Genomic DNA, 24,973 nt, shown 5'->3' with positions numbered 1-24,973 from the left:
AGGAGCCAGGAGTCTCCTCCGGGTCTCCCACATGGATACAAGGTCTCAAGGCTTTGGGTCATCCCCTACTGCTTTCCCAAGCCACAAGCAGGGAGCTGAATGGGAAGTGGAGCAGTTAGGATATGATTCTGGCACTTGCAAGGTGAGGGTTAGCCAACTGAGCCATCACACCAGGCCCCCAAAGTGCCTCTTTATAGCGGTGCACTTATAACAGTCTTTGACAATGACTGTGTTTCTCTTAGATGTTGACACAAAGTTTGACCTTTTTCCTTCTCTTTCTTGATCAGAGCCCGAAAGAGCATCCCCGACACATATGCAGAGCACCTGATCACCAGTGGACTCATGACCCAGGAGGAGGTGTCTGAAATAAAAGCCTCTTACTATGCCAAGCTGAATGACCACTTAACTAATACGACCCACTACAGCCCCCCAGCCACCAACCTGCAGGCCCACTGGCAAGGCCTGGTGCAGCCTGAAGCTCGCATCACCACCTGGAACACAGGTGTGCCTTTGGACCTCCTGCGGTTTATCGGCATGAAGTCTGTGGAGGTCCTGAAGGAACTGCAGGTGCACAGCCACCTGCTAAAGACGTATGTCCAGGTGGGGAGTAGTCCAGTGATCGGTTACTACTTTTCTTTTTGTTAAGCAAAGGAATGATGTTGGACTGGTCTATTTGGTAGGCTGATTCATTTAACAAATATTCACTGCTTGTGAGTAGGTTTTAGAAACTGATCCTTGCATTGTTTTACTGTTGATATCCAGTTATCTTAGATTTTCTCTGCTTCTATTTTTTCTGCAGTTATTTATTGGTTTATGCTTAATATCTTACGTACATTGAATGCTGCATATTGTAGAAGATACAGAAATGTAGGTTTGTCTGTTTTGATCTTTCCCATCACTGAGCAAAAAAAAAATTAATTCTTTCAAGTAGTTTAAATATAAGGAACAAAAATAACACACATACACTAAACATGATCACTTAGACCCTTAAATATGCTGAAGCTTTTCCTATTGTTTTTTAAATTAATTAATTAGTTTTGAAAGGCAGAATAAGAGGGAGAGATCTTCCATCTATTGATTACTCCCTAAATGGTCACAATAACTAGGATTGTTCCATGCTTACATCAGGAGGCCAAAACTCCATGCAGTTTTCCTACAAGGGTGACAAGCACCTGAATAACTGGGCCAGCTTCTGTTGCTTGAATTCACCAGCAGGGAGTTGGGTTGGAAGCAAAGCAAGAGGGCTTGAAACCTCCATAGCATCATGTAGGATTCAGATGTTGCAAATAGTAGCTTTTGTATCAGCGGCTTAATCCACTGTGGCACAATAGCCTCATGTCTGTTCTCTTAACAGTATAATGACAAACTATTCTACTTGACCTAGATACTGGGATTTTATGATACATGAAACATTGTGTGCTAAAATTGGAGAACAAAATGTTGAAAGTCTTCATCTCTTCATCACATGCTTCCTTCTTCCACATGTGGTGGGATGGGACAGGCTGCCCTTCCTGTCTTCATCTTAAGCTTAAAGGAAAGAGCTTTATCCTCTGAACAATTTCCAAAAGTTTTGCTATTGTTGTGGTATAGTAAGTTAAGCTGCTACCTGTGATGCTGGCATCCCATGGGAGTGCCAATTCATGTCCCACCTGCTCCACTTATAATCTAGTTCTCTGCTAGTGGCCTGGGAAAGCAACAGAGATGACCCAAGTTCTTAGGCTCCTGCCACCCATGTGGGAGACCTGGAAGAAGCTTCTGGCTCATAGCTTAAACCTGGGCCATGCCATTTGGGCCATTTTGGAGTGGTACCAGTCGGTGGAAAATCTTTCTCTCCTAACTCTGCCTTTCAAGTAAGTAAGTAATAAGTAAATAAATATTAAAAAGATAAATAGAATGTTAAGAATATCATTTCCTGTATACCCTCCATGATTCCATCTTCTCATCTCTTTGCAGAGGACATTACTAACCTATGGTCAGGTTTGCTTTGCCTGTTTGAAAAGTGTCTGTAATGCCAATTATATGCAGATGTAGTGAACTGTACTTGTTATTCAGCACTACTTGTTGACACTTACCCTTGATTCATTAAATATTCTGAAATCAATATGGAAAAACACAGGGACTCTGAAAATTTTCCTTTTTCCTCTTCTTCTGTTTCACAGTCCAGAATGGAGAAGGTGCAGAGTGGAACAAATTTAGACTGGGCCACAGCGGAGGCTCTGGCCTTGGGCTCCTTGCTTGCTCAAGGTACGTGCTTTCTGTTTGGCTGCGCAGTTCACAGAAAAGGGTATTACGGTACTATTTAAGGAACTGTAATTACCTCTTGTTTTTATCAGCTAGTGAGGTCCTAGAACCTGTTGCCTTTTCTTACCTGATGCTATTATATCATTGTAGAATAGGTCATTTGATAGTCTTCATCCGAGCACCAACTCTAGAGCAGTTGTATTAATAAACAACTTGCTCAGTGCTGGTGGTGTTGAAACGGTAATTTTTTTTACCTAAGTATTGTAGAATAAGTGATTATTTTTTATATGTATATTGTATGCATTTCAAAGGCAGAGTGACAGAGAGGGAGAGACAGTAAGAAAGAGAGAACAAGAGTAAGAGAGAGTTACCAACTTTCCATCTATGGTTAACTCCTGAAATGGCCGCATCTGTTGTGGGTGAGCTAAGTCAGAACCATTTGGGTCTTCCATTTGGATGGTAGGGCCCAGGTTCTTGGATCATCTTCAACTTTCTTCCCCGGAGCGTTAGGAGGGAGATGAATTGGAAGCAGAGCAGTCAGGACTTAAACATATTCTCTTCTGGGATACAAGAATTGTAAGCAGCTGTTTAACTTGCTGCACCACAATGGTGGCTGCAAGTGATAATGATTGTTTTATTTTTTCTTAAGATATTATTTTGTTTATTTGAAAGGCAGAATGACAGGGAGACACAGACGTAGAGCTACTCACTGGCTCACTCCCCAAATGATTTCAGTGACTGGGGCTGGGTCAGGCCATAGCCAGAATCCACATACTCTATCTGGTTTACCCACCTGGCCATGGTGGCAGAGACCCAAGCGCATCTTCCTTTGCTTTCCAAGGTGCATTACCAAGGGGCTGGATTGGAAGCGGTGCCTCCAAGGCTCAAAGCATCACTCCCGTTGTCACAGGCAGCAGCTGAGCCTGCTGCACCATGGTGCTGGTCCCAAGCGATAACTATTCCTATACAGTTGCAACTTGACTATGGATTTTTGAATAGCCCATATACATGTGAATAATGCAAATTTGTTATCTCAATGGAAATTTGCAGGATGGAGCTATTGTATAGGGATTCAGGTTCGTCCTACCTTATTATGAGATGGGTTATTCGTGGGAAACTGGACATTTTTTTAAATATTTATTTTATTTTTATTGAAAAGTTAGACATACAAAGAGGAGGAGAGACAGAGCAGAGAGGAAGCTCTTCACTACCCAAGTGGCTGCAATGGTTGGAGCTGCGCCAGTTTGAAGCCAGGAGCCCAGAGCCTCTTCCAGGTCTCCCACACGGGTGCAGGGTCCTAAGGCTTCTGGCCATCCTCGACTGTTTTCCCAGGCCACAAGTAGGGAGTTGGATGGGAAGTGGGGCTGCTGGGATTAGAACTGGTGCCCATATGTGCTGGAGTCCAGCTCCAGCCAAGTTCGGAGCTCAGGAAGGGTGCGTGGAGTCCGCGATAAAGAAAGACAAAGACACTGTCACTTGGTGCGTTCTCACACCAGCTCAAGAAAAAGCTGTTCTTTTTATTTACTCAGACACCTTTCAAGCTTCTACATAAACAACTAATTGTTCTATTTTTTACTTCAAGACTAAGGGGGCATGTACAGACATTTGGTCATTCCATCTGCACTTCAGGGCTAAGCAGGTGCCCCTAAAGATAATTCTGCAAAAATTTTGTATTCATATTCTTCAAAGCAAACCGTTATTCATTCTTCAACAGTAGCCATGGAGTGACAGCCAGGACTCCAAGGCCAAGGCACATGGGATTACCTGCTAATCAGTAGTACATTCCTACCACATTTCTATTTCTACAATTTACCCATTATTTAATGGAAAAATAGGTTACAAGGGAAAAAACGTAAAATCCAAAACAGAAGTTTGAAATATTAAATCCCTCTACAACTATAGGCTCTACAACCCCATAAATAATAAAATAATAATTAAAAGCATATTTACTTAATAAAAGCTTCCTTAATTCCTCTAGATAAAAATTATAAAAGCAGCTAAAACAATTACATTATCTATGCTCCAAAAAAATTGTAAAGAGAGGCTAGCCTTTGAGATTACAATAACTATTTATTGGCATGGCAGTTTCAGCTCTTACTCCCATCACTTGCATTAATATTTAGGATATTTTCAAGCCCCCTCCCAGAAGGTGTGCTACATATCTGGGCCAAATTCTGAGGCAGTGGTTAAGTACCCAATAAGGTGTCCAAAAATGGCATGGGCTTAATTGTGTCCTGTGTGTAAATTGTCAAAGGCCCACTCACCAAGACAGTATCAGTGACATTAACTCTCAAGCTCACATCGGTTACAAAAGCCATCTCACAGGGGCAGACAACAATGCCTCAATAGATTACAGAATTCTTAGTGGGTTGCTTGAGTGTCCATGCAAACAGGGGGTGAAACAGCATCAAGGTGCTCAGAGAGAAATTCGCTGGACCCTGCCAAACAGGCGAGCTGTTCTCTTCACAGCTTCCTGTCATCCACACCCACTGCACGGGCCCCAGCGCATATGGGCTCTTGCTGCGTGCAAGACGAGGACTTTAGCCGCTAGGCTATGGTGCCGGGCCCAAGACATTTTTTTTTTTTTTTTGAAAATTTTCTTGTTTGCTTTCTTAAGGATTTAATGTACGTCTGAGTGGTCAAGACGTCGGCCGAGGAACGTTTAGTCAAAGGCATGTGATGGTGGTTTGCCAGCAGACCGACGACACCTACATCCCGCTGAACCATATGGACCCTCACCAGAAGGGGTTTCTCGAGGTAGGATCCTGTAATGTCCGTCGTGGAAGCCAGCTGCTGCTGGTGACAGTTACAGGAGCCTGAAAGCTACTGCACACAGCCATTGCCAACTGTGCCTTCTAGAGGTTTTTGAATAAAGAGGCACTGAGTGGGTAGAACATGTGGAGTGGAGGTAACAGCCTAAGCAGCAAACTGGAGCTATTTTACTCTAGTTCCTTCTCTGTAATTGTGTAAAGGTAAAACAGATGTGCATTTTGTCAATCCAAAATTGACATTAATACCTGCATGTTGTGATTTGCTGAAGTCAGTCAAAGATGCAAATAATAACCCAACATTTCTTATATACTGAAAAAGAAAAACTAAATCAAAAATGCCTCCTTCAGATTGCATCCTTCCCTCTGGATTAGGGGGCTTGATGAGGAAGCATAACCATGTCTGTGTGCCAGTCCTCATGCTGTTTTTGAGTGTCTTAGGGACAGGGGCTGAGTCTTCTCATTCTTATAGCCCCACCAGCTACCATGGTGCCTGGCATGCAGTGTTTATGAAATTAATTTATGCTGCAAGGTAAGTTTAGTAGCATGTCATCTTCCTTCCTACTCAAAGTCATTGAGTATAGAGCTTTGAGTTCAGTGATCCACTATAACAAATTTGTTTGGCAAAAGCAGTATTCTTCAAAGACAAAATGGCACTTGGCTTATATTTTTCTGGAATTAGTTTGAAATCCATCTTTGGGGGTTGATATTGTGGTGTGTGGCAGGTGAAGCTGCCACCACAACATCAGTATCCAATGTGGGCACTAGTTTGAGGCCTAGTTGTTCCACTTCAGATCCAGCACCCTGGCAATGGCCTGAGAAAAGCAGTGATTGGCCCAGGTGTTTGGTTCACTTCTACCCACACAAGAGACCCCGATTAAACTCCTGGCTCCTGATTTCAACCTGACCCAGCACTGGCCAATGCGGCCATCTAGGGATTAAATCAGCAGATGGAAGATGTCTGTTTGTCTGCCTGTCTCTCTCTCTTTCAAATATATAAATATATTTTTTTAGACATTTGTCTTTGGGGTCTGATATGATAGCCTAGTGGCTAAAGTCCTTGTCCTGCATCTTCTGGGGTCTCATATGGGCGCTGGTTCATGTCCCAGCTGTTCTACTTCCCATCTAGCTCCTTGTTTGTGGCCTGGGAAAGCAATCGAGGATGGCCTAGGACCTTGACCCTCATCTGTGTTACAGACCCAAAAGAAGCTCCTGGTTTCAGATCAGCTTGGCTCTGGCCTTTGTAGCCACTTGGGGAGTGGATCAGCAGACAGAAGATCTTTCTGTATTTTCTTCTCTTTATAAATCTGCCTTTCCAAAATAAATACATAAATATTTATTTTTTTAAAGGGCTCAGCGTGATAGCCTAGTGGCTAAAGTCCTCTCCTTGCATGAGTCAGGATCCTAAATGGGTGCCAATTCATGTCCTGGCTACTCTACTTCCCATCCAGCTCCTTGCGTATGGCCTGGGAAAGCAGTAGAAGACAGCCTACTGGGATCTTGCACCCATGTGGGATACCTGGATGAGGCTCCTGACTCCTGGCTTCAGATTGGCTCAGCTCTGGCTGTTGTGGCCATTTGGGGAGTGAACCAGCGAATGAAAGATTTTTTTCTCTGTCTCTCCTTCTTTCTGTAAATATGCCTTTCTAATAAAAATAAATAAATCTTTTTTTTAAAAAAACGATTTTTTTGGATCACGTCAGACTGTTGAACTGTATATTGAAATATTTAGTGTTCCCCTCTTTGAAATGAGGCTTTTATTGAATTATAACTTAAGATTTATTATTAGCTTTATGTAATACTAATTACTTATTTTTTAAGATTTATTTGTTTAGTTTAAGGCAAGGGTTAGAGAGGGGAGACGCAGAGAGCTCTTTCATCTAGTGGTTCACTTCTGAAATGTTCACAACAGCCAGGGCTGGGCCAGGTTGAAACCAGGAGCCAGAAACTTCATTTGTGTCTCCCACATGGATACAGGGACCCAAGGATGTGGGCCATATTTTTCTTCTTTCCTTGCTGACTAGCAGAGAGCTAGATCAGAAGTACAGTGGGTACGGCTTAAACTGCTGCTCATATGGAATGCAGTGTCAGAGTGATGCCTTAACCTACAGTGAGTCAGTGGAGGGGAGAACTGTCAGTCTCTGTCTATCTTTCTGTCTCTGTTCATTGCTTTTCAAACAAAATTAATGAATAAATTTTTAAAGATTTATTTCGTCTTACTTGAAGGTCAGAGTTAGAGAGAAAGAGAGAGAGAGAGAGAGAGAGAGAGAGAGAGAGAGAGTTAGAGATCCTTCATGTGCTCGATCACTCTCCAAATGGTTGCAATATCCACAGCTGAGCCAATCCAAAGCCAGGAGCCAAGGGCTTCTTTCTAGTCTCCCATGTGAATGTAGGGGCCCAAGGTCTTGGGCCATGTTTCAGTGCTTTCCCAGGCCATCAACAGGGAGCTGGATGGGAAGTGGAGCAGCCAACATTCTAATTGGCAGCTATGTGGTTATCAGCACTACAAACCCCATTCAGTGTCATGTTGTGTTTAGTTGTCCTGTCTCTGTAATCTCCGCAGAGATATCATTTTATCTTCTGTCCTTTTTTTTTTCAAAGCTTTATTTTTCATTGGAATTACAGATTTACAGAGAGAAGAGACAGATCTTCTCTCCACTGGTTTATTTTCCAAATGGTCACAACAGCTAGAGCTGAGCTGAGCTGAAACCAAAAACGAGGAGCCTTCTCCAGGTCTTCCACATGAATACAGAGTCCCAAGGCATTGAGCCATCATCCTTGCTTTCCCAGGCTACCAGCAGGGAGCTGGATGGGAAGTAAAGTAGCTGGGACACCCATATGGGATCCCAATACTTGTAAGGGGAGGATTAGCCAACTAAACCATTGCATTGGGCCCTGTCTCCTGTTCTTTTTATCTTAACATATCATGTCTTTTTTTTTTTAAACTTATCTGGCAGATATATTAGAATCATGGATTCTAACTATAAGTAGGCCTTCATTTTCTTTTTCTTTTTTTTTTTTAAAGATTTATTTTATTTTTATTGGAAAGTCAGATATACAGAGAGGAAGATCTTACATCCATTGATTCACTCTCTAAGTGGCCCCAACAGTTGGAGCTGAGCCAATCTGAAGCCTGGAGCCCAAGGCTTCCTCCAGGTCTTCCACATGGGTGCAGGGTCCTAAGGTTTTGGGCCATCCTCGACTGCTTTCCCAGGCTACAGGGAGCTGGTTGGGAAGCGGGGCCGTCAGAATTAGAACTGGCGCCCATATGGGATCCTGGTGTGTGCAGATGAGGACTTTAGCTGCTAAGCTACTACTCCGAGGCCCAGGCCTTCATTTTCTAATCTTCTCCTCTTAAAAAAAATGTATATATGTATATGTTATATAAATATTATATATAAATATATTTATATAAATTTATATGTATATACATATAAATATATATATATATATATCTTAGAAGTTTATATGATAGAATTTTCCTGTAAAAAGTATATGGCTAACCCTTGAGGAAAGTCCTTAACACTCATATTAAACCCTCTTTCCCTTTCTGTCTTTTTCTCTTTGTCCCAGCTTTCCTCATGTGCTCCACTGGTATCGAGCAGTCACTATCCTGTGTCAAAGGACTGTGGTCACAGATGAGAGCAAAGCTTCCCTCCACGCTCTCCTCCCTTTGAGATTTTGTGCTGGTTTGATGCTTTACCTGTGCCAGCCCCTGTCAAGTGTCCCCTTGCTCACTCATCCAATGTTTCATTTTTTTTCCGGGGATTAGGTCAGCAACAGTCCCCTATCTGAAGAGGCTGTCCTGGGATTTGAATATGGGATGAGCATCGAAAGCCCAAAGTTACTACCCATCTGGGAAGCCCAGTTTGGCGATTTCTTCAATGGAGCCCAGATCATCTTTGACACCTTCATTTCAGGAGGTTGGTTGTTGTGAGCATGGAGAGTGGATGTACTGCTCCAGGCTCACAGGCACGGAGGAGTGATGAGATTGCTGCTGCTGTAGGCATCTGTGGGCAATCACCTGCTAACCCCTGCGGGTAGCAGCTCTCAGAGCTCAGTGAGTTGCTCCTAGGAGCAGAATCTGAGTTTCTGGTCAGCATGGAGAGTGGGTACTGCCCAGTGACAGGACTCAGAACACCTGCCTTCCCCAGGGCTGTGTGTGTGACGGAAGAGAGCAATGAACATTGTGCCAACTCCTAGGATGTTTGGCTTCTGGGTCTGTTCTTGGGGGTGCACTGAGTGACCAGTCATAACACAAATACTGCCAGCAGGCAGCAGTGACACAGGCAGATGCAAACATGGAAGTGAAAATAATCCGCACCCCTTCATCTAGTTTCGTTCAACTGTTTCACTAGGGTTGAAAGTTTCCAAAGCAGTACCTGCTTATGGTGAAAATCTAAAGTATGTCAAGGAAGAGTCTCCCTGGATGCTCAGTCTCATGTTGGAAGAGGAGGTCATTCATTGTTAGATCTTGAGTAAAGGCCTCTGAGTTCTGTCGTCATGCGTTTTGCTCACCGGTTAGTTGCAAGGAGGAAGCATGCCTGAAAGACTGACTTTCTCTCTGACTGAAGGCCCATTTGGATGTGTCCACTGCACTTCCCCACAGGGACAGTGACCTGGATCCTCAGCTGTGCAAAAGGGAGGGAAGAGCCACCATGTGAGAGCTGTAGGGGCGGAGTGGCACACTGCCATCTTGGAAGCTGGGATGGCCATCCTGGAATTTGTCTTCTGCTCCCCAAAGCCCAGCGCATCAGCTGTCCTACATTTCCACCCAGCCAAGTGGACACCGTTGCCTCTCAGGACAGTATAACAGTGCTAGGAAGTGCGTGTAATGGGGCCTGTGTGAGGACTGTTAGGCAAGTGACTTAAGACAAGTGGTTTCAGTTGGTTCTTGTTCATTGAGTTTGAATTCTGTGTGTGGCACTTTCCCAGGAGAGGCCAAGTGGCTCCTACAAAGTGGCATTGTTATTCTGCTCCCGCATGGTTACGATGGGGCTGGCCCTGACCACTCATCCTGTCGACTAGAGCGTTTCCTGCAGGTATGTTGATGCCTCCTCCAATGGGAGAGTCATTTCCCACATCCCTGGGTGCTCTGCAAACCGAAGTATTTCAGGTATATGAATGTGCAGCTTGAACTACAAGACACTGCAGTGTGGGAATGACGCAACAGGTTTCACGTAAGGTTAGACTTCCTTGGAAACACAGTGTATCAGGGGTGATGGTGTCATAGTCAGTGGCAATTAAAGCTGGTCCAGGGATGAAGGTCAGTGGTTACCATACCTGGCTGGTCATCAGGCTGTCCTAGGGAACTTACCTAAACAGGTGCAGACACAGTGACCAGCCCAGATTATATTTTTGGGAGCAGTATCTCAGAATCTGTATCCTAAAAAACCATATTCTGGGGCTCGGTGTAGGGCTTAGTGACTAAATCCTTGCCTTGCATGTGCCAGGATCCCATCTAGGCGCTGGTTGGAGTCCTGGATGCTCCACTTGCCATCCAGCTCCCAACTGGTAGCCTGGGAAAGCAGTAGGGGATGGCCCAAAGGCTTGAGACCCTGTACCCACATGGTAGACCAAAAGAAGCTTCTGGTTCCTGGCTTTGGAGCAACTTAGTTCTGACTGTTGTGGCCATTTGGGGAGTGAGCCAGTGGATGGAAGATCTTTCTTTCTGTCTCTCTTTGTCTCTGTAAATCTGCCTTTCTAATAATAAAAAAGAAAAAAAGAGTAAATCTTAAAAAATTTTTAAAAGCCATATTCTTTAGACAATGATAATTTCTATAAAATGACTGATCTATAAAGCATTTTAAATAGCCTTCTAGAAATAACTACTGTTAAAATTTGAATTTTTAAATTTGCTTGAGAATCAGAGACTGATATGGCCTGTAGCCGTCCCTGACTATTGCCAAAGCCTGAAGCCAGGAAGTCAATTCAGACAAGTCTCTTGAGTGGGTGGCAGGAAGTCATTTACTTGAATCAGCAGCATTGCCCCTCAGAGTCTGTGTTAACAAGAAGCTGGAGAGAAGGAGAAACATAGAGAAAGATCTTCCATGCCCTAGTTCACTCCCCAAGTGGCCACAACAGCCAGAACTGAGCTTATCTGAAGACAGGAGCTTTTTCTGACTCTGTCACGTGGGTGCAGGGTCCCAAGGCTTTGCACCATTCTCTGCTGCTTTCCCAGGCCACAAGCAGGGAGCTGGATGGGAAGTGGAGCAACTGTGATAGAAACGGGTGCCCATATGCTATGCCCATTCTTGCAAGGGAGGATTAGCCAACTGAGCCCAATTGAGCTACTGTGCCAGCCCATTATCAATATTTTAAAAAATAGACTTCCCTCCTTGCCCCCTAGATGATTCTTCCAGCCAGCTGTGCTTGGGAACAACCGTGTGAGGTGATACAGAGAACTTTCCTTTTACTAATATTTTTCAGATCATAAATTTACCTACTGATGTATTTTGTAACAGAGTGTGATACCTCTTCTCTTACTTGTGTAGAATGCTTGTGCTTCCCTTTGGCTAGCGTATTGTCATAGAGATTGCAATGGAAAACCTGAATGTTTTCTTTCTTTCTGTTTCTCCCAGATGTGTGACAGTGTGGAAGAGGGTGTGGATGGAGACACCGTGAACATGTTTGTGGTCCACCCAACTACTCCAGCACAGTATTTCCACCTGCTCAGGAGACAGATGGTTCGGAACTTCAGAAAACCCCTCATCGTTGCCTCACCCAAGATGTTACTCAGATTTCCTGTGAGTAGAAAGAGCTAGTTTCTTTGATTTTTTTTAAAAATTATTTGTTTATATTGGAAAGTCAGATTTACAGAGAGAAGGAGACACAGAGAGAAAAATCTTCCATCTGTCAGTTCACTCCCCAAGAGGCGCAATGGCTAGAGCTGAGCTAACCTGAAGCCAGGATCTAGGAGCTTCTTCCAGGTCTTCCACATGTGTGCACGTCTCAAGGCTTTGGGCCATCCTCCACTGCTTTCTCAGGCCACAAGCAGGAAGCTAGATGGGAAGTGGAGCAGCTGGAATATGAACCAGCGTGCAACTGGGATTCCGCTTGTGCAAGGCAAGGACTTTAGCCATTAGGATATTGCACCACGCCCAGAAAGAGCAAGTTTCTAAGATAGTTTCAAATTCTGTTTTTATTTTCTGCATCTCATTGTATGAAGTTTTTACAAAGATTGTAGTAAATGCATTAAATGAGGGAAGTGTATTAATTTCAAAAATTTTTATACCAAATTAAAATTTTAATTCCATTTTCCCACAAACTTTTTTAAAATATTTATTTTGATTGGAAAAGCAGATTTACAGAAGTAAATACAGAGAAAGATCTTCTGTTCACTGGGTCACTCCCCAATTGGCTAGAACTGCCAGGATTGAGCTGATTTGAAGCCAGGAGCCAGGAGCTTCTTCAGGGACTCCCACACAGGTATAGGGTCCCAAGGCTTTGAGCCACACTCTACTCCTTCACAGACCACAACCAGGGAGCTGATAGGGAAGTGGACTGGTCAGGATATGAAACAGCATCCATATGCGGTCTTGGAACATGCTAGGCAAGGATTTAGTCACTGAACCATCATGCCAGGCTTACAAAATTTTTTTTTTTAAGACTGATTTATATTTATTTGAAAGGTAGAGTTATCAAGTGAGAAGGAGATACAACAGAGGTCTTCCGTTAGCTTGTTCTCTTTCCAAATGGATGCAATGTCTGGAGTTGTCTTGTTGTTGCCCATCTGCGTGTAGGGGCTCAAGGATTTGAGCCATCTTCTGTTGCTTTTCCAGGCCATTAGCAGGGTGCTGGATCAGAAATGGAGCTTACAGGACTTGAACCAGTATCCATATGGAATGCTGGCACTGCAGTCTGAGGCTTAGCATTGCTATGCTGCTGGTGTCAGATCCTCCAACAAACTTTCTATTTTTTACTGTTTACATTTTATTTTGTAATAATGATTACATGGTCGATCATGGTGGGAAGGATCAAGGTTTAGGGAAAATTGAGTGAACTCATTGCTTCCAGTTTTTCTGTTTCTTGTTCTTAGGGGAAGGGAAGACACACAGGGGGAACCACTCACGACTTTCCACACGTCCCAGTACCCAGGGATGAAGAACCACCACCTCCTATCAGCCCAGAGTCTCAATGTGTACATATTCCGAGGGTTCTGTACAAGTGTCTTGGATAGTTCTGAAATGTCAGCTTTTATTTGATTCATTTCCTTTGTGATAAATTCTTTAAATTCTTTGAACGCTTGTAGTTTGTGCTTCTCATTGTTGGTCAGAAGCTTTATAATAAGTTTTCTGAATTCTGTGTCCCCCATTTGTTCAATGTCTTTCTCAGTTAAGTAGAGGCTTTTGTTCCTGTACTGGGGAGTCTTGGGTAACATTCATTGTATTTTGTCTCTTCTTTTAACTTGTGACAATGCAATCCTGTTTGGTGGATTTTTCTCCTTAGTGAAGATTCCTAAGATGTATTACTTACACGTCTACAAATCAATTTTTATGTTCAATCAGTGTCCTGGGTTAGGAAGCCGACAACTGTCCCAGATAACTGGTTTATCGGCGGCACTGATCTTGTCTAAGCATACAAGATGGCACCCAGCGGGGCACTGCCAGAGAGCCTGGGCTGTTGACCCTCCGATCTGGGGACCACACAGATCCTGCAGGACGCGAAGCTGGCGCTGTCCTCCCTGTGCGATCAGCCAGGTGTGACTAGCTGGAATCACTCCCACTCTGGCATTTGATCCCTGTGCTGTTAGCTCTGACCTGCCACCATTCCGCTCTGAGGAGTCTGCAACTCCTTTTCTGTTTGTTGCTGGGCCAAGGTATTCGGCAGGATTGGCCAGTCCCAGCCTGCGTTCACCTCCTGAGCTCCCGGTGAGAATCCAGGCTCCTACCTGGCTGCTTCAAGGGCTGACCAGTGGCCGCCGCTGGATCCCTGGTTATCGCTGGAGTCCAGTTCACAGCTCACCAGTGGCTGGTGGGTTTTCTGTTCCCTGTAACACCGCTGCACCATCGTCGCCTCTTCCCTGTGTCCAGAGGGTCTCCAGGTACCTGCCTGTTGACTGCCTGACCCCTATCTTTTTCTGTAATCTGCTCTCTGTTCTTTAACATGTTTGTTTAATGATTCTCCATCATCTCAAACATGTCTGCACCCTTTGCCGCCATCTTGACTCGCCCTGGATAGTTCTGAAACGCTGCTGATTTCACCAATCTGAGGATGATGTCACCCTCCCAATGTCCATTGGTTCCATATACCAAGATTTTTTGCTGTCTTCGTTTGTTTGGGGTAACTGTCTAGTTAGTTCTGTTCTTATTTTGCTACAGCACCAAATGAGCTGCCATATTTTCCTTTCACACCAGGGCCCGTGTCCACTGCTCTGCCTTTTTCATTAAGTAGGGCATGTTCTTGCAGGCAAATCCAAGGACCCAGATCAGGTGATCTGAGCCCAGTCGAACCCCACACCCCTGGGGCTCACAAACCTGGCACCCACCTAGTAGATTTGCCCCAGGACCTGGGCCAGGTGACCTGAGCCCCACCGGATCCCCACCACTGGGGCTCATGATTCCAGCACCCACCTAGAGAGTAGGCCCCAGAATCTGGGTCAGTCGACCCGCACCCCACTGGTTTCCCTGACCTTAGGGTTCAGGAACCCATTCCCCTCCACATAGGTGGGCTCCAGGACCTGAGCCAAGCTACCTGACCCTTGTCAGATCCCCCCATCCCTGGGACTCATGTACCCGGCTTCTGTTGTGCCCAGGCTGTCATGACTTGCCTCACCTCATCGTCTGCAATCTTATTGTGCAGCCTGGCCTAGTCTAGTCTGGCCCCTGTGCCAGCTCATGCTGGTGGGTGCTGCAGCCTATCCCAGCCCAGCTTGATTGCTGTCCTGGTCCTAATGTGAACTCCTGGTGTTGCGGCCTGATCTGGCTCCTCCTACCCCCCACCCTGGTTCTTAGATCTGCCAGTGGGTGTTATGTGCTGGCCCAGTCTGGTCTGTCCCCAGAACCGACCCACATGTATGCCAGCGGGTACTGTAACCTGGCATGGTCTGGACTGCTGCTTGCCTTGCTTCTTGCGCTCACCTGCAGAGACTGCATTCCAATGAAGGCGTTTCCCAGGCTACTCCATTGAGTCTTCCCAGTGGCAGTTCTCGTGCATACCAGTGGATTATTTTGACTTTGTCCACCTCCTGTCCTGACAAGAACAGTGGCTTTGCTCAACCGACCACACCCATTCTGGTTCTTGTTTGATGTTGCAGAACAGTGCTACCTGGTCCACACCCAGACACAGGCAGGAGTTAAGACCTAGTCTGGCCTATTCTACATCCAACCTGGCTCTCAAGAGTACCAGAAGGAGCTAGAGTCAAGGCAATCTGTCACTCCACAGTCCCAGTGCACACTGAGCTGGTGCAATCTGTAGCTATGTACAGCCATGCCTGCTGCCTTCAATCCTACTCTCGTTCTCACCAGTGGGAACTCCAACCCAGCTTGGGTGCCCCCTTAGCTCCCCAGCAAGGCCTGGCCTTATCTGCAGTTCTTGGGCAAGCCAGCAGAGGTTGCAGTTCCACAGGGGTGAGCCCACATTGCCCTCACAGATTCTGCTATCAGACCCACTTCTCTCACTCTTGTTCTCCCCTCTGAAACAATTTGATGTCAGTCCCCTACTTGCATACACATGTCATAGACTTCTCTATGGAAATCACTCAGCCGTAATTCCTAACCTGGGCATAAAAACCACAGGTCATCTCTCACTACCACCTGTGTGATCCCATCATCTCCCTGGAAATCAAGACCTTCTAACCTTGAGGGTGTGCTGCCAGGTGGTGCTCAGGCCCTTCCAGGGGGAGCCACGCAGCCCAGCTACAGGCACTGGTGCAGGTCAAAAAATCTAACCTTCAGGAAGGGTGGTACTGGAAGACTGTTGCACTTCCCTGCCTTCAGGAAGTCGGCCAACAAACTTTTTGAAGTACCTTCATTCTTTGCAATTGTATAAACAGGAGCTGGCATTGTGGGTAAACCCAATACTTGCAATGCCAGTGTCACATACAGGTACTGGTTCAAGTCCTAACTACTCCACTTCAGATCTAGCTCCCTGCTAATGGCCTAGGAAAAGCAATGGAAGATGCTTTTCAAGCGTTTTAGCACTCTGGGCCCAGCACGATAGCCTAGTGACTAAACTCCTCGCTTTGCATATGATGGGATCTTATATGGGCACCAGTTCATGTGCTGGCTACTCCACTTCCCTTCTAGCTCCCTGTTTGTGGCCTGGAAAAGCAGTAGAAGACAGCCAAAAGCCTTGGGACTCTGCACCTGCGTGTGAGACCCTGAAAAAACTCCTGGTGCCTGGCTTCAGATCGGCTTAGCTTCAGCCATTAGGGCCATTTGGGAAGTGAGCCAGGAGATGGAAGATCTTTCTGTATCTCCTTTCTGTCTCTCCTTCTCTCTGACTTTGCAATATGAATAAATCTTTTTAAAAAATAATTTTAGTATTCTGCTACCCAAATGTGACTCCTGACTTTGGCCTTCCCCAGCCCTGGACATTGTGGCCATCTGGGGAGTGAACCTGCAGTGGATAATCTCAGTCTCTCCTTCTCTTTGTAACTCTAATTTTCAAATAAATAAGTAAATCTTTTAAGGAGAATACGTTGTAGAAACATTGTTTTTAAAGTTTTATTTATTTGAAAGGCAGAATGACACAGAGGGAGATACAGAGAGAAATTTGTCCTCTGGCTTACTCTCCGCATGGGCTTGATGGCCAGAGCTGGGCCAGGCTGAAGTCAGAAGTCCAAAAATCCATTCAGGTCTCCCTTATGGGTGGCAGGGACCTACACACTTGGGCTGTCTTCTGCTGTCTTCCCAGATACATTATCAGGATACTGGATTGGAAGCACAGCAGCTAAAACTTTAACTGGTACCCATATGAGTTACTTGCATCCCAAGAAGTGCTTGACGCATTGCATTAAACACCTGCTTCTCTATTTATTGTAGTTGACTTTATTTTTAAAGATTTATTTTGTTTATTTGGAAGATTTACTTCATTTACTTGGAAGGCAACATTACTTCATTTACTTGGAAGACAAATTGAGAAGTAGGGAGAGTGAGGTCTTCCATATGCTGTTTCATTCCCCAAATGGTCACAAAATCCAGGGCTGGTTCAGGCCAAAGCCAGGAACCAGGAGCTTCTTCCAGTTCCTCCACTTACGTATAGAGGCCCGAGCAGTTGGGCCATCCTCCACTGCTTTTCCAGGCCATAAACAAGGAGCTGGATTAGAAATGGCATGGCTGGGACCCAAGCTAGCACCTATATGGGATGGTGGTTTAACCCTGTTACACCGTAGTGCTGACCCCTGCTTTCACATTTTTTTTGAGAGAAAGAGATCTCCCATGCACTGTTTCACTCCAGGTTTGGGTAGGCTGAAGCTAGGACCAGGAGCTTCTTCTAAGTCTTCCACTTGGGTGGCTGAGTTCTGAACACTGGGCCATCTTTTTCTTTCCCAGGCCATTAGCAAGAAGCTAGATGAAAAGAGGAGCAATTGAGACACCAGCTGGTATGTGGATGCTGGTGCTCCAGACACCTGTATACTTTGAAGTACACAGGACTAATATTTTGGGGAGGAGAGACAGGTTTACTTGTAGCTCTAGGCTAGAGTTTTAACACTAATTTTTAGCTAAAATCCCATGACTGTAACAATTTCAACTGTTTTCCCTTGAATGACAGATGTGTGGTTTCTCTTGCCTCTTAGGCAGCCGTGTCAACTCTTCAAGAAATGGCACCAGGAACAACGTTCAAGCCGGTCATTGGAGATTCCTCTGTGGACCCAAAAAAGTAATTAGCTCTGTATCCTTGTTTTCGTACTCTGTGGTTGAGTTTTAATAAATGGGAACAGTAGTTTGTGTTAAGAAATTCAAGATTGATCAAGAGCTCTTCTCTGCTGATGCAAATCATGAGATGTGAGTGGAGTAGGAGCTAGAGTGTGTGTGGGAGAGCGAGCTTTGGAGGCATGTGCTGGCTTCCTGGAAGGGGAGGGAGAGGCATTTCATCATTCAGCCCCTTTCCTTTCTTGTGGCAAATTTTCACTTAAAGGTACTTATTCCCCTTCCATTGTCCCTTTCCTACCCAACAGCGTCAAGACACTTGTGTTCTGCTGTGGCAAACACTTCTACGCACTGCAGAAGCACAGAGAAGCTCTGGGGGCCCAGAAGCACAACTTTGCCATCATCCGTATAGAGGAGCTCTGCCCCTTTCCCTTGGACGCTCTGCAACAAGAAATGAGCAAGTACAAGCAAGTTAAAGGTAATTGTTTTATTCTTCCCGGATGAAAAGAGGTGGTGGGGATGGAAAATGAAATCTCCTGGGATCCTAAGACAGAAAAAAACCCAATACCATGACTGCCATGTCTCCATGTCACTCATGGTGCCCTTCTCCTTTGTGCCTTCTCTCATCTGAAAGAAGTACTGTCTTGGAGTTTCAGGTTTGTCAGTGTCTTTTATAAGAAGTACAGTATGACTGTAAATAACATGTCTTTTCAAGAAATAGGGCTAGAATATTAGATATCTGTAGGCATTCAATATGGATATTAACTCAAAATTCATCATACACCTTATTTTTTAAAAAAATATTGACTTAGTATTTGAGCAGCAGCATTATAGAGAGAAGGATAAAGAGAGGGAGAGACCTTTCCATCCGATGGTTTACTATCCAAAAGGCCACAATGGCTTGGAATGGGCCAGGCAAAAACCAGGAACCCGGAGCTTCTTCTGTGTCTCCCACAGTGATACAGGGTCCCAAGCACCTGGTCGTCCTTAATGATTTCCCAGGTGCATCAGCAGGGAGCTAGGTTTGAAGTGGAACAGCCTGGACTTGAACCAGCACCTATGTGGGATGCCGGCAATGCAGACAGCATCTTACCTGTCACTCCACAGGACCAATCCCCATAGACCTATTCATAAGATGAAAATCTGCAAAAACTTTAGAAGTAAATGGGAGAAAAATCTTTGTGCCCTTGGGTTAGGGGAGGAGTGCTTAGATACACTAATGCACATTTTCATAAAAGAAACAGAAATTCATTAAAATAAACAACTCCTACATTGTGAAGGGCCTTGTTGAGAAAATGAAAAGACAAGACAATGACTGGGAAAAAGTATTTGCAAAAACAGAATTAAAGATCATCTGGAATATTTCTCAAAGAGCTCTTAATACTCAAAAGGAAGAAAATAAATAGTCTAAGTTTTCAAAAGCCCTGAAGAGGTACTTCTCCAAAGAATAAAATGGGAAACCAGTACATGAAAAGATGGCTCAATATCCTTAGTGATAAGGGAGATGAAAATGAAGCCAACATGATATGTAGCTCTTCACTGTTAAAACAGATTAAAATAAAATCAGGGAAACAGTAAACATGCTATAAAGTGTTGGTGGAGATGCAGAGCTCCTGGAAACCCCACTCTGTGCTGATGGGAATTCAGGCTGTTGCAGCCACTTTGGACAATAGTCAGCATCTTATTTAGTTAAACAATGAGGTCCCCTGTAACCCAAACATCCCACTCCGATTTATCCAAGAGAAAACAATTCACAGGAACATTTGCATGCATATATTTGTAGTAGCTTTTTTAGTAACTGGCCCAAACTTGGTCCAAACTGGGAACAAAATGTCCTTCAGTCAGTCAATGAATAAATGATGTTGATGTTTTTGTCTGATATAATACAGTTGAACATAGAAGAGGCACAAATTACTGCTGTCCATAACATGGAGGGATCACGCATCTACTGTGCTTATTCCAGGAAGCCAGGACCAGAAGATTTCAGAATCCACTGAATCCACTTATATGACATTCTGGGCAAGGCAACACTCCAGCAGTAGTGGCATTTGGCCCAGTGATTAGGACACTTCTTGGGGCATCTGCATCCCATTTCAGAGTGCCTGAGTTGAGTTCCTGCTACTCTGTTTCTTATCCAGCTTCCTAGCCATGCACCTGGGAAGGCAGGAGATATCTCACGGACTAGGGTCCCTGCCACCTACTCTAAATGGAGTTCCCAGCCTTGGCTGTTGTGAACATTTGGGAAGTGAACTAGTGGATGGGAGACCTCTGTCTCTGTGCCTTGCAAATGAAAATAAATAAATACTCCAGCTTTAGGCAGCAGCCTTGGTTGCCTTCTACCCAGGCAAGTGTTATAGTGGCTGGGAGAAAGGAAGTGAAAGGCCGGCTGTCATTTTAGGTCACTTGCAGGAGCTGGGAGTGGAGCCAAGCTGGGCTAGGCTAAGCTGCAGTACTTGCTGGTGAATGCCAGGGAGGGGGGGCAGGTTGTGTTAGGCTGGCCATACCACTCCCCAGAATGGATGAGAGCTGGAGCTGGGGGAAGACCTGGAAAGAGATTTTTGGGGACACCCTTGGTAGGCCGCAGCACCCACCAGTGTGCATGAAAACAGGTTGGGGGTGGGCCAGTCCAGGCTAGACTGCAGCATCAACTGGTGGGCTCAAGAAGGGTAGCTGGGAACTGAGTGGGTTGGGCTATGCTAAAGCACCCAAACCCAGGGCTTGGGGGCAGGCCAGTTAGAGATTATTCAGGGCTACCGTGATTAGGCTGTAACACCTGCTAGTGTGAGTGAAAGCCAGGTTTGGGAGTGGGCTGGGCCGGGGTAGACTACAGCACCCTCCATGTGCATGAGAGCCAGGGCAGTGGGTGGGATTGACTAGGTAGCCACAGCTGTTGGTATGTATGTTTGCTGGTGCTGGTGGCAGACTTCACCCAACCCTATGCTAGCTGGCAAAGTCTGAAAACCTCCCATATGAGATTTCTTAGGGGCTCCCCAGCTAGATCACTGCACTTGATCCCTGACCTCAGGAAGCAGCACATAGACATGAGATCTGATCCTGGAATACACGTTGCAGTTGCTGACCCTTGTGCAAGAATGGAGAGCATACTCAGATGGACATGAAACACAAGACAGTCAGCTCATCTAAGTCAACAGAAGATTTGGAGTACCTCATCAAAAGATAGACAGGACAATTTGAACAACACTCCAGGCCAGGTTCTACAACAGGCACCTAGGTCTGTGGACACACTGAAGTAAAAAAGAACGGTCAGCAGGCGTTACAAAGAATGTCACACCTCTGGTGTAACAAAACTGACAATCTCTCAGAAAAACCAAGACCAGTCAAGTAACACCCTTAGAACATTCTTCCCCACATCAAGGCCTCAAGTGACTATACATATGGACACTGATATGGTGTCACTAATATGGTGTGACTGCAAGGAGTGGCACACTTTCTTCACCTTCGCCACATCATGAAAGCAGGAGGGAAAACTGAAACATTTATTCACCTACCTTTTCCTTTCCCTGACCCTCTCTATCCTTACCAGAATTGGAGGCCTACGTGGGTTGTAACACCCTCTGCTTTGCAATAAATATTGAAATAAATTTTAAAAATGAAAATAAATAAATAAAAATGTTTAAAATAGAGGAAAAATGGTAGGGATGTAGAAAAGATGGGTGTTTTGCCAGTTAGCTGTGAGTTAGGGAAGATGGCTACAAAGGGGGCAGGGCAAGCTAATTAAGGTGTTGCTGAGCTGGTTAAGTGTTATGACTGTGGTGGTGGATACAGACTGTGTGTTTTCAGGAAAAACAAAGGCAGTGCTATGTCATAGTGGAAAAACATATTTAATTGAGGTTGGATATCTTCTGTTTTTTCTATGTTTACTTAAGGTACTGAAATGAACTTTTTTTTTTAATATACACATATATATAGCCTTTATTTGGAGTCAGGAGGAACCTCAGAACATGGGCCCATGGTGTTTTGTTTCTCCAAGATTTGAGAAGCAACTGGCTTGCAAGGTAATACTCCTTTCCCTGCTTTCTGCCTGTATGTGTGTGTGTGTGCGTGTAAACACTGGTTTAATTCTTGACTGATTGTTAGGAAGTGAAGAACAGTAAGACAACTGCAGTTTTGTAGATCTTTATATTTTGCTAGAACTAGAACTCAGCTCACTCCTCTGACATTAATCTGCTGGACTGAAATCATTTTCACAAGTTAGTATTTCTACTTAAGGAAACCACACAGCTAAAACAAAAGCAGTCGTTACCCAGGACAGGATAAATTCATGACTTTGTCTCTTCTTATTATCAGGACTGGAATTTAGCTAGTTATTAGAGATGACATTCAATTCCCTCCAACTTATTCCAAACAACTTGTTACTTTTCCCAAGAAGTGATTTATGATTAAATAAACTAAGACAAATTCATATTCCTTCTTGTTGATACCGAGCAGAGGTCTGATCAAGTCAAAATGACATTTTTTTTTTCTGTTCCAATGACAGCTCCGTCTTGTGAGCCGACCCCCTCTGCCAGCACCTGCTGTGGGTATTGGCACGGTTCACCTACAGCAGCATGAACATGTCCTCAGGGAGACCTTTGCTTGATGACATCCTTGGAAGAAACACTGCTTCTGTTGAAGAAGACTAGTATAAGAAAGGCCTACCTCCTCTACCCTTCCCATGTCTTCTAGGAGACATGACACAGATTCCCCCAAAATGCTGGGTTTTTGCACAGACAGGTTAATCAGGAAAATGTAGGATAAACAGGGGAATCAGTTACAAATACACAAATTGGACCAGGAAATTTTATCCTTAAAAGCACAAGCATTATGTGTGGTTAGATCTGAGTTGGAGAACTGGGTCATTATCTTGATGATTTCAGGCTCCACTCTAATTAATCAAATATATTTGACCTGGAAAAGTTTCTAAGACTAAATTTAGAGCCACATACAGGTGACCTCAACCCTGGTTCTTGATTTGTGTGATGCTTGTAACTTTCATTGACTTTTCTGTCCTTCTTCAAGGTCCTTTCCTTCTTTCATGAACTCTCTAGGGCTGCTTTTCCAGCCACTTTGCGAAATGTTTCAGCAAACACTAGCAGAATTAATCACTCTTGATGTATATTCTTCAAAAGTTTTGTTCATCACCTTTAAATCTAGATCCTACTAAATAACAAATTTCAAGGTGTATGATCTTGTATTTTTAAATTAAGGAGTTGTAGATTAGTGAAATTTGTTTATAGTGAAATCAAAATTTGTTTTGCCATAGTCTTTTCTGCTCAAAACTAGTAATGGAACAGCAAACCGCAAAATTTAACCTGGTGCTGTGGAGCCTTCGCCATCCACCATTCTTGTGTCTTGAGACTGTTTTTCTCAGAAAGTATAGGAAATATTGGAGGCTGGAGTGGGCACGGGTCCTTTCCATTTTTATAGGTAACTCCATGACTTTCAGATTCAAATTATAGATTATTCCATCTACAGAAGATTTCATGATTCAGATGTACAAGTGCATATTAGTGCCTTGATTTAATATTCCTACAATACATACAACCCTTTTCTTCCTTGTACTTACACACCTCAGTGCTTCCTGTGTCAAGGTTTATAAATCATGTAACATAGCACCATTCTAGTATGGAAATCAATAAAATTACAAAAGTCTATTTAATGAGAATGGTTATCCACATTGTGTATTTAACTAGAAAAGATTAAAGCACAATGACATTTTATTTTTCAGATCTGTTGGTTTCTTGAATTAAAATAACTCAAAAGCTTAGGCACCAAATCAGTTGGAAGACTTTTTTTTAAATTTAGTGGAAATCTTTCCAAATTTCTCTGTAATTTTACTTTTGTAATTTTCTTTCTAATTTCAACTTCTCTAAGTTGATCCATAAACTGTATTTGGTCATCATAACCTTCTTGTTTTCAATCTCTATTGCAGGACAGGTCAGATATTTGCATTACTTTGCAGCAAAGGGCTATTTGAAGATTCACAACTCAAATACTTATTATTTTACTTTGTTCCTCCTAGATATTAAGTAATGTTGATATTTGTATCCTAGCTGTATCTGTTATCTGTATCTACTATTCTTTGTTCTAGTTGCACGTCCAGTGGAAAAAACAGCTTATATTGAGTATTCAATGAGTGGAAATAATAGCAACTACGGAGGAAAAAATGGGACATCATTCTTAGTAAATAAGATCTTTAACATTGTAAGAACCACTTTGTTAAGTTTTTCAAGGACACCCTTGGCAGCCAGCTACCATACGAGGAGTAAACCTTGGCCACAGTGGCAAGGCCTGCCCCTATGTGGAGGAGCCTCTCAGCGCAGGTATCACATGCAGACTTCCCAGAGTTAAAATTCTAGCTAATAATGGTGGAGACCCCTGCCAGGGCAGCCTAAATCGTATCCTTCCTAAATCGCACAGCTCATTGGTTTCCTTTGAAATCTTCATTTTTCAGCCCCTTATTAGCATGGGAGTTAAGAATATGATGGTTTAAAAAGGGAGGAAGGAAAGTAAAACTCAAGGGCCTTCATATGCGTTACTTGAATTTAGGTCATATTAATACTCTTAGCAGGTAGGTATAATTATCCTTATTTTACCAATGGGGCTCAGAAACGTTAACTGCACAAGGCATTCAAAGGGAGGCAGAGGCGTTCTTATGGGATTGATCCCTCCTGTAAGGAACACGCAGTCCACGCGGGGAGAAACCAAGAGGAGCCATTCAAGTGCCCAGCAGGAAGCCCAGGAGCCCACCTGGGGGTTTTGAGGACTTGGGGAAGACTTGGGGGGACACAGGCTTTCCTAAGCTATGGCATACAATGCGTTACAGATTTTTACACATTTCTTAACGGTTACGACAAGGTGCAGCGAAATAAAAACGTTGGTTCGATCCTGCCGGCTTTTGCGGACTCCGCGTCAAGTCTTTGGGACTAAACCCTGGGAACCTTTGCTTCTCCCAAGACACCCGGGATCCCTGCTTGCCCCGGGGACGCCCAGAACCCCGGCGCCGGCTGCGGGGTGCAGAATGGGCAAGCACGGCCCGCCCCGCATCCCGCCCGGGACACGCCCCCAGCGCGGGCCAGCCCCGCCCCGCTACAGGCGGGAACCATGGCAACGCGGCGGACATCCGCCAACCGCCGGGCCCGGCTTGGGGGC

At 44.4% G+C, this 24,973-nt stretch overlaps 1 protein-coding gene across 1 annotated transcript in view; it reads left to right on the top strand.

Annotated features, from left to right (window-relative positions):
- DHTKD1 (dehydrogenase E1 and transketolase domain containing 1) overlaps positions 1–22,556 on the top strand; it is a 41,999-nt gene extending 19,443 nt beyond the window's left edge. Inside the window, exons 8-17 of the mRNA XM_004578461.3 lie at positions 288–600; positions 2,160–2,244; positions 4,859–4,998; positions 8,782–8,932; positions 9,945–10,051; positions 11,591–11,755; positions 17,749–17,831; positions 18,130–18,299; positions 21,752–21,837; positions 22,320–22,556. Coding sequence (XP_004578518.2) covers positions 288–600; positions 2,160–2,244; positions 4,859–4,998; positions 8,782–8,932; positions 9,945–10,051; positions 11,591–11,755; positions 17,749–17,831; positions 18,130–18,299; positions 21,752–21,837; positions 22,320–22,421 — 1,402 coding nt within the window. The 3' untranslated portion in view covers positions 22,422–22,556. The remainder of the gene's footprint in view (positions 1–287; positions 601–2,159; positions 2,245–4,858; positions 4,999–8,781; positions 8,933–9,944; positions 10,052–11,590; positions 11,756–17,748; positions 17,832–18,129; positions 18,300–21,751; positions 21,838–22,319) is intronic.
- The last annotated feature ends 2,417 nt before the right edge of the window (positions 22,557–24,973 follow it).

This window comes from Ochotona princeps, chromosome 10 (genome assembly GCF_030435755.1).
Source record: "Ochotona princeps isolate mOchPri1 chromosome 10, mOchPri1.hap1, whole genome shotgun sequence".
NCBI lineage: Eukaryota > Metazoa > Chordata > Mammalia > Lagomorpha > Ochotonidae > Ochotona > Ochotona princeps.
This window is presented reverse-complemented; position numbering and strand designations above follow the sequence as displayed.